Source organism: Bufo gargarizans, chromosome 2 (genome assembly GCF_014858855.1).
Source record: "Bufo gargarizans isolate SCDJY-AF-19 chromosome 2, ASM1485885v1, whole genome shotgun sequence".
Classification (NCBI taxonomy): Eukaryota; Metazoa; Chordata; class Amphibia; order Anura; family Bufonidae; genus Bufo; species Bufo gargarizans.
In genome coordinates this window covers 304,653,127-304,667,358 of record NC_058081.1, presented here as the reverse complement: position 1 = coordinate 304,667,358, position 14,232 = coordinate 304,653,127, and the positions used below count along the sequence as shown (strand labels likewise).

Here is a 14,232-nt window from a genome sequence, read left to right as displayed (position 1 = left end):
AATATATGCCAATGGACTGTTGCAGTGGTGGCTGACGTGAAGCCTCATTCTCTGCTATGACATGCAGACTGATTCTCTGCTGACATGAAGCCAGATTGTCTGTTACGGGACCTCTCTCCTCTGCCTGTGTGCTAGGCCTAAATATATGCCAATGGACTGTTGCAGTGGTGGCTGACGTGAAGCCTCATTCTCTGCTATGACATGCAGACTAATTCTCTGCTGACATGAAGCCAGATTGTCTGTTACGGGACCTCTCTCCTCTGCCTGGGTGCTGGGCCTAAATTTATGACAATGGACTGTTGCAGTGGTGGCTGACGTGAAGCCTGATTCTCTGCTATGACATGCAGACTGATTCTCTGCTGACATGAAGCCAGATCCTCTGTTACGGGACCTCTCTCCTCTGCCTGTGTGTGTGCTGGGCCTAAATATATGCCAATGGACTGTTGCAGTGGTGGGTGACGTGAAGCCTCATTCTCTGCTATGACATGCAGACTGATTCTCTGCTGACATGAAGCCAGATTCTCTGTTACGGGACCTCTCTCCTCTGCCTGTGTGTGTGCTGGGCCTAAATATATGCCAATGGACTGTTGCAGTGGTGGCTGACGTGAAGCCTCATTCTCTGCTATGACATGCAGACTAATTCTCTGCTGACATGAAGACAGATTCTCTGTTACGGGACCTCCCTCCTCTGCCTGGGTGCTGGGCCTAAATATATGCCAATGGACTGTTGCAGTGGTGGCTGACCGTGAAGCCTCATTCTCTGCTATGACATGCAGACTAATTCTCTGCTGACATGAAGACAGATTCTCTGTTACGGGACCTCTCTCCTCTGCCTGGGTGCCGGGGCCTAAATATCTGAGAATGGACTGTTCCAGTGGTGGGTGACGGGAAGCCAGATTCTCTGCTATGGAACCTCTCTCCAATTGATTTTGGTTAATTTTTATTTATTTAATTTTTAATTTAATTCATTTCCCTATCCACATTTGTTTGCAGGGGATTTACCTACATGTTGCTGCCTTTTGCAGCCCTCTAGCTCTTTCCTGGGCTGTTTTACAGCCTTTTTAGTGCCGAAAAGTTCGGGTCCCCATTGACTTCAATGGGGTTCGGGTTCGGGACGAAGTTCGGATCGGGTTCGGATCCCGAACCCGAACATTTCCGGGATGTTCGGCCGAACTTCTCGAACCCGAACATCCAGGTGTTCGCTCAACTCTACTTATCACTAAATTACTAAAAGGTGATAAACACTTATTTAAACCATATTCGTATCAGTACAATAAGTGAGCTACACTGCCTGTCCAAATAATAGTGAAAGTAAGAGCATTTCCACACGCACAATGCAAAGGGAACTCAAAGGATTGGGACTGGACAGCAGTGTAGCCGTAAGAAAACCACTAATCAGTGAGGAAAACCAGAATAAAAGGCTTCAATTTGCTAGGGAGCATAAAGGTTGGACTCTGGAGCAATGGAAGAAGGTCATGTGGTCTGATGAGTCAAGATTTACCCTGTTCCAGAGTGATGGGCGCATCAGGGTAAGAAGAGAGGCAGATGAAGTGATGCACCCATCATGCCTAGTGCCTACTGTACCAGCCTGTGGGGGCAGTGCTATGATCTGGGGTTGCTGCAGTTGGTCAGGTCTAGGTCCAGCAACAGTATGTGCCCCAAGAATGAGGTCATCTGACCACCTGAACATACTGAATGACCAGGTTATTCCATCAATGGATTTTTTCTTTCGTGATGGCACGGGCATATTCCAAGATGACAATGCCAGGATTCATCGGGCTCAAATTGTGAAAGAGTGGTTCAGGGAGCATGAGACATCATTTTCACACATGGATTGGCCACCACAGAGTCCAGACCTTAGCCCCATTGAGAATCTTTGGGATGTGCTGGAGAAGGCTTTGCGCAGCAGTCAGACTCTACCATCATCAATGCAAGATCTTGGTGAAAAATTAATGCAACACTGGATGGAAATACTGTAAATCTTGTGACATTGCAGAAGCTTATCGAAACAATGCCATAGCGAATTGTAATCAAAGCTAAAGGCGGTCCAACGAAATATAAGAGTGTGTGACCTTTTTTTTTGGTGGCGACATACAGGCAGTGTATAATGAGTGTTTAGGAGGTCAGAGAACAGAGATAAGGAGCCATCAGATGAGCTGCCTGAAGGTAAACAGCAAAAATACAGAGCCTGCTACTAGAGAATCTCAATTTAATAAAGACCAATTGAAAAAAAGATTTTTAGCTTAAAATTAGTGCAATGCAATAATAATAATAATAATAATAATAATAATAATAATAATAAAAAAATGCCCCCAAAGGTGTACATAGGCTTTTTTTAATACTTCCAGCATTCATCCTCATCACTAGTATTTGTATTCTCAGGGAAATGCCATTTATAATATAACAGCAGGAGGTCATTATTGGTTCTCTCATTTGTTTTATATTTTTTGTTTCTTCAGGAAAAATATGTGAGCATTATTCACATAGAATCCAGAAAGCCCAAAAATGGGAGCTCCGAGGCAGAGATTTATGCAGAATTTGAATGCACTAAGAAAAAAGCCCAAGAACTAATTCATCTGATAAAGCTTCAGCCAAATGTCATCTCCTTGAATCCTGCAGAAAGAAAATGGCGGGAAGATGAAGGCAAGACCTCAGTTCACTTTACATTTACAGTATTATAAGGTTATTAAAGGGGATGTGTTACTTCAATTTTTTTCTGCCAGTGAAAACCAGATAGTGATTCATACTGTATGTTTTTATTCTCTGATTGCAGTTTTTTTTTAAATCAATTTTGTTAAAATGTGTTTTACAGCCTTCACCATGGCCCATAGAGGAAATAGTCTGGAGGGGACTCATTGATTTATATGTTAGCATTTTCTATAAATGATCTGTGACCTGCGCAAAGGTCATTGAGCGGAGAGGGAGAATAGATATGCTCCGACAATCTCCTACTGTAAAATGTGGATATTTTTCTATATATAGGTGACCTCACTGTAATCCTGTCTGTGATGATAATCAGATGATTGCTGAAAAGTGATTTGTACAGACTAAAAGTGTATTATTAGGTTTGAGGTAGATTTAGATGGACCAAGGAACAGCCGATTGTTGAGAAGGAAGCGTTTATTAAGTGGAGGTGAAGCCAGGGCCGGCCTTTGGGGTGTGCGGGCTGTGCGGCCGCACAGGGCGCCATAGCAACAGGGGCGCCGGGCGGCCGACAGTCTGCCGCAAACTAAGTATACTTATTACTATTTTGTTGCGGCCGCCGGCTAACTAACAGCGCTAAAAAGCTGCTCTGAGCTTAGGGTTGCCACCCGTCCGGGATTGTAATCCTGTGCCCTGCTGTCACTCACTGCAGCGCCGGCAGCCGGGTGATCAGCTGAGCGCAGCGCTCCAGTCCCGAGCCTCCCCGAGCCGAGTCCCTCCTCTCCCTGCTCCCTCCCTCCTCTATCTACACTACAGTGATGCGTGCCGTGCCCCGAGCCAGGCAGCGCAGCGGCTCACTCACTGTTCAATCAGTCAGTCTCCCTCCTCCTCGCTCCTCCCCTGCCTGCGGCTGCCTCCCAGTGACCCTGCCTCCTTCTCTCTGATAAGGAAGTCAGGTGACGGTCCACAGTCAGGAAGTGACATCAGAGAGAGAGGCAGGGAGCTCATTCACCCGTGGGAGAATTTAACAGTCCAGCTCCTCCAGCAGCAGCCAGGCAGCCTGCCCAAGTAGTGCCCTGTGCCCAGCCCAGTGCCCACTATTGTGCCCTGCCTGCAGGCTGCAGTGCAGCAGCAGTGGTTTTTCAACCTGACCAACTAAGACAGTCCTGAGTCCTGAACTGAACTCTGAGAGTCCTGACACCTGTTGTCCTGGATAGTCACTCACTTACTTCTAAAAAGGTATAAATATAAAACATTTGAAGTGTAATGTAACAGTGTTTAAACAGGATTCTGAAATCTGTCAATCATCAGAAAAAACGTTATGTAGCTGACTGACATGAGCAATGGGCTGATGTCAGCAGTACATAACAGAGTGTTTTATAACTCCCTGCCCGCCGCTGCCGCCGTTCTATTAAAATAAAGACTTAGAATATGCTAATGAGCCTCTAGGTGCTATGAGGGCGTTGCTGCAGCACCTAGAGGCTCCGTCTATTCAGCCTTTGGCAGTGGCACGCCCATGTCCAGTTGATTGACGTCCGAGTTCTCCTCTTCGTCCTGTAAATCCCACGCCTGCGCCGGAGAACTCGGACGTCAATCAACTGGACATGGGCGTGCCACTGCCAAAGGCTGAATAGACAGAGCCTCTAGGTGCTGCAGGAACGCCCTCATAGCACCTAGAGGCTCATTAGCATATTATAAGTCGGCAGGGAGTTATGTACTGCTGACATCAGCCCATCGCTAATGTCAGTCAGCTACATAACGTAACGTTTTTTCTGATGACAGAAACCCTTTAATAAAAAATTATTGATTGCACAACAACTATCAATAAAATGGATTTTGCACTAACATGAAATTTGGATGTCTGTATTGGACGATATGTATTATTGCACATATAAGATGCCCCCCACAAAACATGTTACTGGTTACCTGTGGCATTTCTTTATGGGGGCATATTTTAGGTGCAATACTAACAAGTGCCTTGCCCTGCACTCGCTCAGCTGTGCTCGCATACATATCGTGCCCTGTGTCCACTGTCCTGTGACCACCCATTTACATGCAGCAATCTCCTCCAAACTAGCAAACACTATTGCGATTGCTCCTCCTTAGGCCTCTTTCACACGACTGTATGGCTTTTTCAGTGTTTTGCGGTGTGTTTTTCATGGATCCGTTGTTCCGTTTTTTGGTTCCGTTGTGTTTCTGTTTCTGTTTTTCCATATGGCCTATACAGTATACAGTAATTACACACAAAAAATTGGGCTGGGCATAAAAATTTCAATAGATGGTTCCGCAAAAACGGAACGGATTTTGAAGACATATGGATGTATTTCCGTATGTGTTCTGTTTTTTTGTGGACCCATTGACTTGAATGGAGCCACGGAACGTGATTTGCGGGCAATAATAGGACATGTTCTATCTTTCAACGGAACGGAAACGGAATGCATACAGAGTGCATTCTGTTTTTTTGGCGGAACCATTGAAATGAATGATTCCGTATACGGAACGCAAAAAACGGCCCATAAACGGGGAAAGAAACCGGTCGTGTGAAAGAGGCCTTATACAGCTGCATTGGTTCAATAATAATTCACGTACCTGCACTATTGACAGTTTCGGCTGGACCTTTAGATGGACAGATTGTCGGGAACAAGTGTTCGCAGGAACGTTCGTCCCAATAATCTGCCCAATTATCTGGCCATCTAAGGATTTTAGATGTTTTTTTTTTATTACAGTGACCAAAATTCTTTAAAAAGGTGTTTAACATAAAAACTTGATTTCCAGTACCCAGTGTGTAAATTTGTGGGTGGGATCTCATGTGCTGCTGCAGCCAATCACTTGCCTCTGCAGTAATAGATCTTAAAACATTAAGTGGCTCCGCAATAACTTGCTGTTTGGGGACACGTCACCCAGAGGCCAGTGAGTACCTTTGCATTTGCAAATGAAAACCAACTAAAACATAAAATATAAATGCATGCAGACTTTCCAAGGGAGTTATGTTTGCAGGAGGTGGGTTTGCTGGGTAGCGCCCTAGAAAGTTTGGGAGGCTAGATTTTCAATCTATTGAAGAACTGGTGATGTTGCTCTTGGAAAAGGGCATGAGCCACATATAGATACGCAGTAGCAGGATTTTTGCCTTCTACTATTTACTGTATAAAAGAGGGCCACGAGTTCCCAGCCCTGGAGCTTGGGCCATTATTTTTCTTTTTTTGTAATTGTGTGGTTTTCTAGAGAAAGTGGAGGAAAATGACAAGAGGAAGAAAATCCCTGCTGGAGCCCTTCTTTAATTGCTAAACGTAATACCCTGTTCTTTCTTTCCAGTAGAACTTGATGGAGTCCCCTGGTTTCCGAGAAAGATCTCAGAGCTTGATAAATGTTCCCACAGAGTTCTCATGTATGGTTCTGAATTGGATGCTGACCACCCTGTAAGTATGATATATGTGGTACATGATGATAGATGATATCTTAAAAATATTTAATGAACAAACAAGTCTGCAACTTATTTTTATTGCTTGAAGTCTTTGTATGTTGCTGGCTGTATGAGTTTATTTCTTGCCTTGCTGTTTTTATAGATGAAAGATGTTTTCATGTTTTTAATCTGGTAATTTGTGCAAAAACGCTTGGTTTTGCTGCTTCTTTTTTTGACCAAACGGCAAACAAGAATGAAGCAACTCTATCCAGATGTATAAAAAGGATTTTTTGTCACTGAAATATGAGCAATAGTTCTGCCTCGTGTGTATATTCCCTAATTCTGCATGCAACTGGGTGTACTCCTGCATAACATGTGATGTAAAGCTGTCCCACAAAAAGTCTCCATATACCCCAAGCCTAAGTAGAAGATCAAAAGTACCATGGGGGATGGATAAGTAAGGAAAGTAGCATGGTAGGAGAACGTTTGTAATGTACTTACCATTCCGAAGTTGCATGGATTGACCCCTCTGGAACCTAGTCACGTGACATTCCTGTTCTGAAAATCCTACTTTTGCTGTCGTCATGTCATCTACCAGGTTTCTGGTCTGGGTTATGGATGGAATATCACTATAGACTGGGCCAGAAATACTCCTTTCCATTTGCCCTGTTCACAGTGGAAGTGACATCCATAGACTTGGCTGGAAGGCGTGTCATAAAGGTGGGTTTGTGGGACCCTCTGGGTTGTGGAAAACTCTTTAGGTCGGTCATTAAAACATAAAAAGTATGTAGAATAGCTGTAAATCTGCCTGGTGTCTATAGTCACAAAAGCATTCAAATGGCTAATAAAAAAAATCACATGAAACTCAAGAGTAACCAAACTGTCAATCAAAGTGGCCAGGAATTGAAGCAAAAAAAGAAAAGAAAAAACAAAGAAGTAAAGATGTCATGTATTTAAATGTTTCTATGTGAACATCTCATATCCTGTCTCTAATGCTATACCATAGGTTAATTGTTTTTAACAGGGCAATTTTATCCTCCAGCCTAGCTCTGCAATGTCCTAATACAGACGTGCAAGCCTTTTCCTTTCTAAGGGCCACATTGTCACACTGTAGCACTTAGGCCACAGTAAAACTTGCATGACTATTCCTATCTGAGACATTGCTTATATGTGAAAATCATATGCTATAAATATCTCAAACATGAGGGTCCACTTCTGGGACCCAACTAATGAGAGACATTCCTTGTCAGTCTTCTCCTCAGACACGGAAGCCATTTGAGGCTACTCATATTCATTTTCCAAGCTCTGCACTGACATCTATGGCCAGGGGCCTTGCTGGGTCAAAACACCCAGCTTGGGCCCCGGATCTTTTGTCCAGGGCCCCAAACATTATGGCCACAGACTATTTAACTGTATTGCTGTCCTCATTGACGGAGTCAATGGCTCCCTAATCCACCGCTCACTCTCATAGGCCACAGGCCACTAGGCCTGAGGCCTATGATAGAATAGAACAGCCCAGGCAGTCAGGACATCATTGCACAGGCCTGTGCCAAGAAGCGACTGCCTGAGTCCAAAAGCCAAAGACTCAGGCCGCATACTACTGCAGGGAGTCAGGTGAGTATTTTTTTTTCAAACTACCACTGGGGGAAGATGGTTCTGTAGGCCACTACGTAGGGGCTGAGGCGCATTATGACTACAAGTTTTTTTAAATAAAAACTGGAGACACTTCAGGGGGTATGATAAGTGCTGGGGGGCACTAAGGGGGCATTATACTTGGGGAGCCATGTGGGGGGCATTTTAACTATAGGGGACACTATAAGCACTGTGGGGCACTACAGAGGTGCTACAAGGGGCACTATAAGTACTGTGGTCACTATAAGTACTGGAAGCATTATATGGGTGCACTATAATACTGGAATCACTACAGGGGACATTATACCTATTTGGGGCAATACAGAGCGGCATTATACTTACTGAGGGCACCACAGAGGGCATTATACATGTTGGTGGCACTACAGGGAGCATTATACAGTACTTACTGAGGGCATAACTAGTGGGGGTACTAAAAGAGGACATTATTACTATAGGAGACTATAGTGGACATTATAAGTACTGAGGACACTATAGGGTGCAAAATACCTACTATGGGTACTACAGGGCATCATTATAACTATTACCCTAAGTTCACACCTGAGCGTTTTACAGCGCGTTCAAACGCGCTGTAAAACGCTCAACACGTGAAAACCAATGCTTCCCTATGGCCCTGGTTCACACTTGAGCGTTTTACAGTGCGTTTGAACGCGATGTAAAACGCCTGACGCATAAACAAGTTCTTGAGCTTTTTTGGGGGCATTTGTCGTGCGTTTTGGCCCATAGACTCATTGGACAACACTGCAGTCAATCACACAAACGCGCGTTAAACGCGCGTTTACTATTGCAAAAAAGCGCATAAAACCGCACGACAAATACGCGCATAAAACGCGCGTCTCAGAAACGCTCAGGTGTGAACCCAGGGTTAGGGGTATTACAGTGCCCACTATAAGTACTAGGGTCACTACAGGGGGCTATTATAATTACTGGGGCATAACAGGTGGCTATTAAAATTATTGGGGATTTTAATTATCCCCAATAAATTATAGGAATTATTACTGCTGGAGGCATGATAGGAGGCATTATAACTACTGGGGGCTCTACAAGGGAATATTTTAATTAATTGGGGCTCTACAAGGAGGTAATATATATTATAATTACTAGGGTCTCTACATGGGGGCATTTTAACTACTGGGGCAGTACAAGGGGCTATTTTAATTATTTGGGCTCTATAGAGAGCATACTATCTACTGGGGTACTGTAAGGGGCATTATAACTACTGGGGGCACTATAGGAGGCATTATAACTACTCAGGGGTCTACAAAGGGGTGTTTTAATTATGGGAGGCTCTATAGGGAGCCTTATGGAGGCACTTTACGGGGCTTTATCAGTACTGGGGGCACAGTGGGACATAATTACTAGTGATGCGTGGCAGGAGCAATATTCGAATTTGCGATATTTCGCAAATATTTGGGCGAATATTCGTAATAAATTCACGAATTAGAGAATTTGTGATTATTTTCTTGATTGCGAAAGTCGGCAATGTAATATTCACGTAATGCGCGCGCAATACAGGCGTGGGTCTTTTGCTACATTTAATAAGCTGCTAGAAGTTTCCTGAGACTCTAGAAAATGGTTGGCATGGCAGAACATTACAATAGCTTTATATGCAGATAGAGTGCTCCAATATATTCGCGATTGCGCAAATCGGCAATCAATGATGTGCATATTGTGCAATATGTGCAACTTCACATTTTAGCAGGTCTGACTACATATTACTGATTGGTGCACTAAGTATTGTTGTGAACTTGGGACTTCACAGCACTATGTCTGTAGCATGTATGTATGGACAGCAGAACCATAGCTACAGCTACACTATATCACGATCTAACCTACACTGACTATCTCCCACTAACTATCTGTATATAAACTAACTATCTAATGAGTTTGACACACCAAAGCACAGAGCACAGCAATGACACTACTCTCTCTCTCAAAAATGCAAAAAAATTCAGAAAATGGCTGCTTGGGAGGGTCTTATATAGTAAAGGGGTAGGCAACTTTCCTATTGGTTGCTTGGGATGTTGCTAAGCTCTGACAAAGATATTGTAGCCTTCTCATTGGCCCACAAGCAAGAAGCAGGGAGGGATCATGTGTTCAAGTTTAAAAAAATCTAGAATACACACGAATACGAATATATAGCACTATATTCTAAATATTCGCAAATTCTCGAAGTGGAATAAGGAGGGCACTACTACTAATAGGTCACTCTCAAGGAACATTATCATTGTAAGAGGCACCATTACTAATAAAGGATCTAAGAAAGGAAATTATTACTATTGGTGTGACTTTTGGGAGTACTTTGCGGACTATCCCTATGACACTGTTATCTCTACAGTATAGTATGTATTTGGGGGCATTGGTGAGTACAGGGGGCAAAGTATTGAGGTAGCAGGAGCATAACACAACATAACATCTATGTGTGGCAAACTCTGCAGAGCCCAGACACAGCTGAAAGATGTTGCCATGTGTTGTCTGGGATAAATGGAGAAGATGAGGAAAGAGAACATCTACATGAGAGGAGACAGCACTTGATATAACAGGCATACGGTGCTGTATTCTCCTGTCCAAATATGTTTTTAGCGTTGGAGCTGGGAGGTTGGGGCTTGGGCCCCAAACCTTTTGAGATCCTAGCAATGCCTCTGTTTATGATCATCGCAAGTAAAACGAAAGTTTTCTGCATGAAAAAGATGTGGTGCACCATGGGATACACAAAGACAGGCATTGTGGAACGTATGCACCTCTGCCACAGCCAAACTGCAAGTCACATATTGAAAAATGAGAATGATGTCTCTGGTTGTCAGTGGTCACTTAACAATAGAATAATAGGTTGGCTACCACACTGTACGCCAGTAAAGGACCCTTTACTCAAGCTGACTGATCAGACAATTATCAGGATCAAACCATTAGATACTGTACTAATAATTGCCTGATCCTCAGTGAGAACTGAATTTACATTTCCAGTGAGCCCCAGTGGGAGCCAATGTAGAGGATGGGAGTAGTAGCAGCCCTGATTTAGTGTTGTAGTGTCACGGTGTCATACCTCAGGCTGTTTATCCCTGGTGTCCATTGCAATTAAAGTTATAGTACTGAAGAATGAGGCGAGAGTTAAATATAACAAAGTCCTTTTTACTAAGTGCAACGTAGAACTGGAATTACAGTAGCAGCAGGCTTTAGTGCAATACTTCTCTGGCACCAGCAAGGACATGGAGATAGGGTGATTGGTGTTGATTCAGCACTTAGGTGATGCTGACCTAGTGGTTGTTTGGTGATGAGGGTGTCTTTAGCCATATTCCCTCACTCCACAGCAGGGTCTTTAGAACCTGAATTTAGCAGTTCACTCTGCTTTCTTTATCTTCTCAAGGCTTTACTTGAGGCAATTTAGTGATGGTTCTCTCTGGAGAATCCTCTGTAGGAGAAGGAGCACTGCAGTCTGTGTCCTCTTCACTCTGTATCTAAAAATAAACTCCTCCTCCTGGCAGGAGGCAGGACACTCCCACTCCTACCAAGAGGGGAGGAACAGGGTTGGTTCCTCCCCTCTTGGTAGGAGTGAGCTGGTCCTGCTTCCTGCCAGGAGGGGGAGTTGCAGGTTGCCTGAATGGGTGGCCTGTGTAAAAAGGCCATAAAGGCCTTTGTAAAAGGGCCTTAAAGGGTTTGTCCAGGATAAGAAAAACATGATTGCTATCTTCCAAATACAGCACCTCACCAGTACACATGTTGTACATGCTCTTGCATGCCAGCTCCATTTATTTTAATGAGGCTCAGCTGCAATACCACATGTACACGGCTGTTTCCCCGCCCTGGCCGTATTGCGGCCCGCATATGGCGGGTCCGCAATACACAGGGCACTGGCCGTGTGCATCCTGCATCCTGGATGCGGCCCCATTCACTTGAATGGGTCCGCAAAACCAGAGATGTGGTGCGGAAGCACGGATCGGAACCCCACAGAAGCACTACGGTGTGCTTCCGTGGTGTTTCTGGCCGTGCCTCCTCAAAGCAAAAAAGGAGTGCACGCACTACTTTTTTGCGGTGCGGACCATCGGATGCGGATCGCGGACCCCATTCAAGTGAATGGGTCTGTGATCCGCATGCGTCTGCCCCATGATCGATGCCCATGCATTGCGGACCGCAATTTGTGGTCTGCAGCACGGGCCCAGAGCCCTTACGTTCATTAGCCCTTAGGGCTCATGCACACGACCGTATGGCTTTTTCAGTGTTTTGCGGTCCGTTTTTTACGTATCCGTTGTTCCGTTTTTTTTTTCTGTTTCCTTTTTGTTTTTCCGTGTGCCACATACAGTATACAGTAATTACATAGAAAAAATTGGGCTGGGCATAACATTTTCAATAGATGGTTCAGTAAAAACGGAACAGATACGGAAGACATACGGATGCATTTCCGTATGTGTTCCGTTTTTTTGCAGACCCATTGACTTGAATGGAGCCAGGCACCATGACTTGCGGACAAGAATAGGACATGTTCTATCTTTTCACAGTACGGAGATACGAAAATACTGAAACGGAATGCACGCGTAGACACTTCAGTTTTTTTTGCTGAACCATTGAAATGAATGGTTCAGTATATGTACCGAATACTGAACTCAAAGAACGGCCAGTATACTGAACGTAAAATACTGTCGTGTGCATGAGCCCTTATAGTGAGAAAGCAGCTATATTTTTCTTATCCTGGACAAACCCTTTGGGCTATCTGCATAACATTTCAAAGCAGAGAATCTGCGTGGTTTTTCGAGCTGATTTCTATACATTGCATGTGGATTTTCCACAGATCACTTAAAATGGGGAAATCTGCACAAAAATTTGCACAAGTAATTGACATGCTGTGGATTTCTACATCCACACTGCAGGCTAATTTCCCCACGGAATAAAAAGCGAAGTGTACTTGACATTTGTGAAATCTCATACACTTTGCTGGTACTGTATTACACTGCATTTTTTCTGCATGTAAATGCACATTGAAAAAACGCTTGTAATCTGCAACGTGTTCAGGTACCCTAAAAGGGGTTGTCTCACTTCAGCAAAGGGCATTTGTCGTGTAGATAAAGTTAATACAAGGCACTTACTAATGTACTGTGATTGTCCATATTGCCTCCTTCGCTGGCTTGATGAATTTTTCCATCACATTATACACTGCTCGTATCCAGGGGTTTTGACGACCCTGCAATCCATCAGCAGTGGACGTGTTTGTACTCTATAAGAAAAAGTGCCGGCCTCCAGTGGCGCACATAGAGAAGTAAGGGCCTCATAGCAGAGATCAAACCAGGCCCCCCACACAGGACAGAAGAGTTCCGCCTAAACCCTTTTCAATGACTGTTGGGGCATTTTTTTAAACTGCCTCATTTGCTAGAAGTTGTTCCTTTTAGAGGGTAGAGTCCTGACCAAGTTTTCACCTCCTGTAGAAAAGAGGATGATCCCAACTGGGCCCCCTCCTGCCCTGGGCCCCATAGCAGTCGCATGGTCTGCCGCTATGATAGTTACACCCCTGCCGGCCTCTTTGGTGGCTGGGACTGCAGGAGTACGCATAGTCCAGCACTTTTTCCTATAGTATGGAAGCACGGCCACCAATGATGGACTGCAGGTTGATCTTAACCATGGAAACGAGCAGTGCATAATGTCATGAAAAAAATGAATGATGCTGGCAAAGGAAGCAATATGGACAATCACAATACATTAGTAAGTGTCTTGTATTAACTTTATCTACATGATAAACACCATTTGCTGAAGTGAGACAACCCCTTTAAGCTATGGAATTACCTTCTACAGGTGAAACTTGAAAAATTAGAATATTGTGCAAAAGTCCATTTATTTCAGTAACACAAATTAAAAGGAATTGCATTAATGCAGCTTAAAATTCGAATTTTGTGAAAAGGTTCAATATTCTAGGCTCAAAGTGTCGCACTCTAGTCAGCTAATTCACCCATACCCCCTGAGCAAAGGGGACCTCAAAATTGTGACTTTGGGGTTTCATAAGCTGTAAGCCATAATCATCCAATGTATAACAAATAAAGGCTTGAAATATCTCGCTTTGCATGTAATGAGTCTATCTCATGTGTGAGTGTCACCTTTTAAGTGGCATTACTGAAATAAATGAACATTGCACGATATTTTAATTTTTCGTGTTTCACCTGTATCTCTTGTATACATTCCTTGCAGACGCTGCTGTTAGATATAATCCTTTTGTCAGTCAGTAATGTGCGGCACACTTCACATAAAACAATCTGACCCGCACAACGTATATGGCTGTCAGACATTTGATTGCCGGCTGCTTGTAAACAAGCCATAAGTGCTGAACCTTTAGAGAAGCACTTCCAGGCCACGTTTATAGTTGCCTTTTACATAAATTTCGTATGCACCGGCTTTACTGCCATCCCATTTACACCTGATCCTCTGGTCCCTAAGCACGCCTTATAACTCACGGCTTTGTAACCCAGCAAACAGTGAATTCTAAAGAAAATGTCAGCCGTGATTTCATTGAGCTTCCCTCTGACAGGATTAGCATGAGTTAGGGCATGACATAGGTGTAC

General features: G+C 43.9%; 1 protein-coding gene across 2 annotated transcripts in view; it reads left to right on the top strand.

Annotated features, from left to right (window-relative positions):
- TPH2 (tryptophan hydroxylase 2) overlaps nucleotides 1-14,232 on the top strand; it is a 316,022-nt gene that overhangs the window by 43,781 nt on the left and 258,009 nt on the right. For both annotated transcript variants that reach the window (XM_044277143.1, XM_044277142.1), the window contains 2 exons: nucleotides 2,460-2,643; nucleotides 5,959-6,059. In XM_044277143.1, the coding sequence (XP_044133078.1) occupies nucleotides 2,460-2,643; nucleotides 5,959-6,059 (285 nt within the window). The remainder of the gene's footprint in view (nucleotides 1-2,459; nucleotides 2,644-5,958; nucleotides 6,060-14,232) is intronic.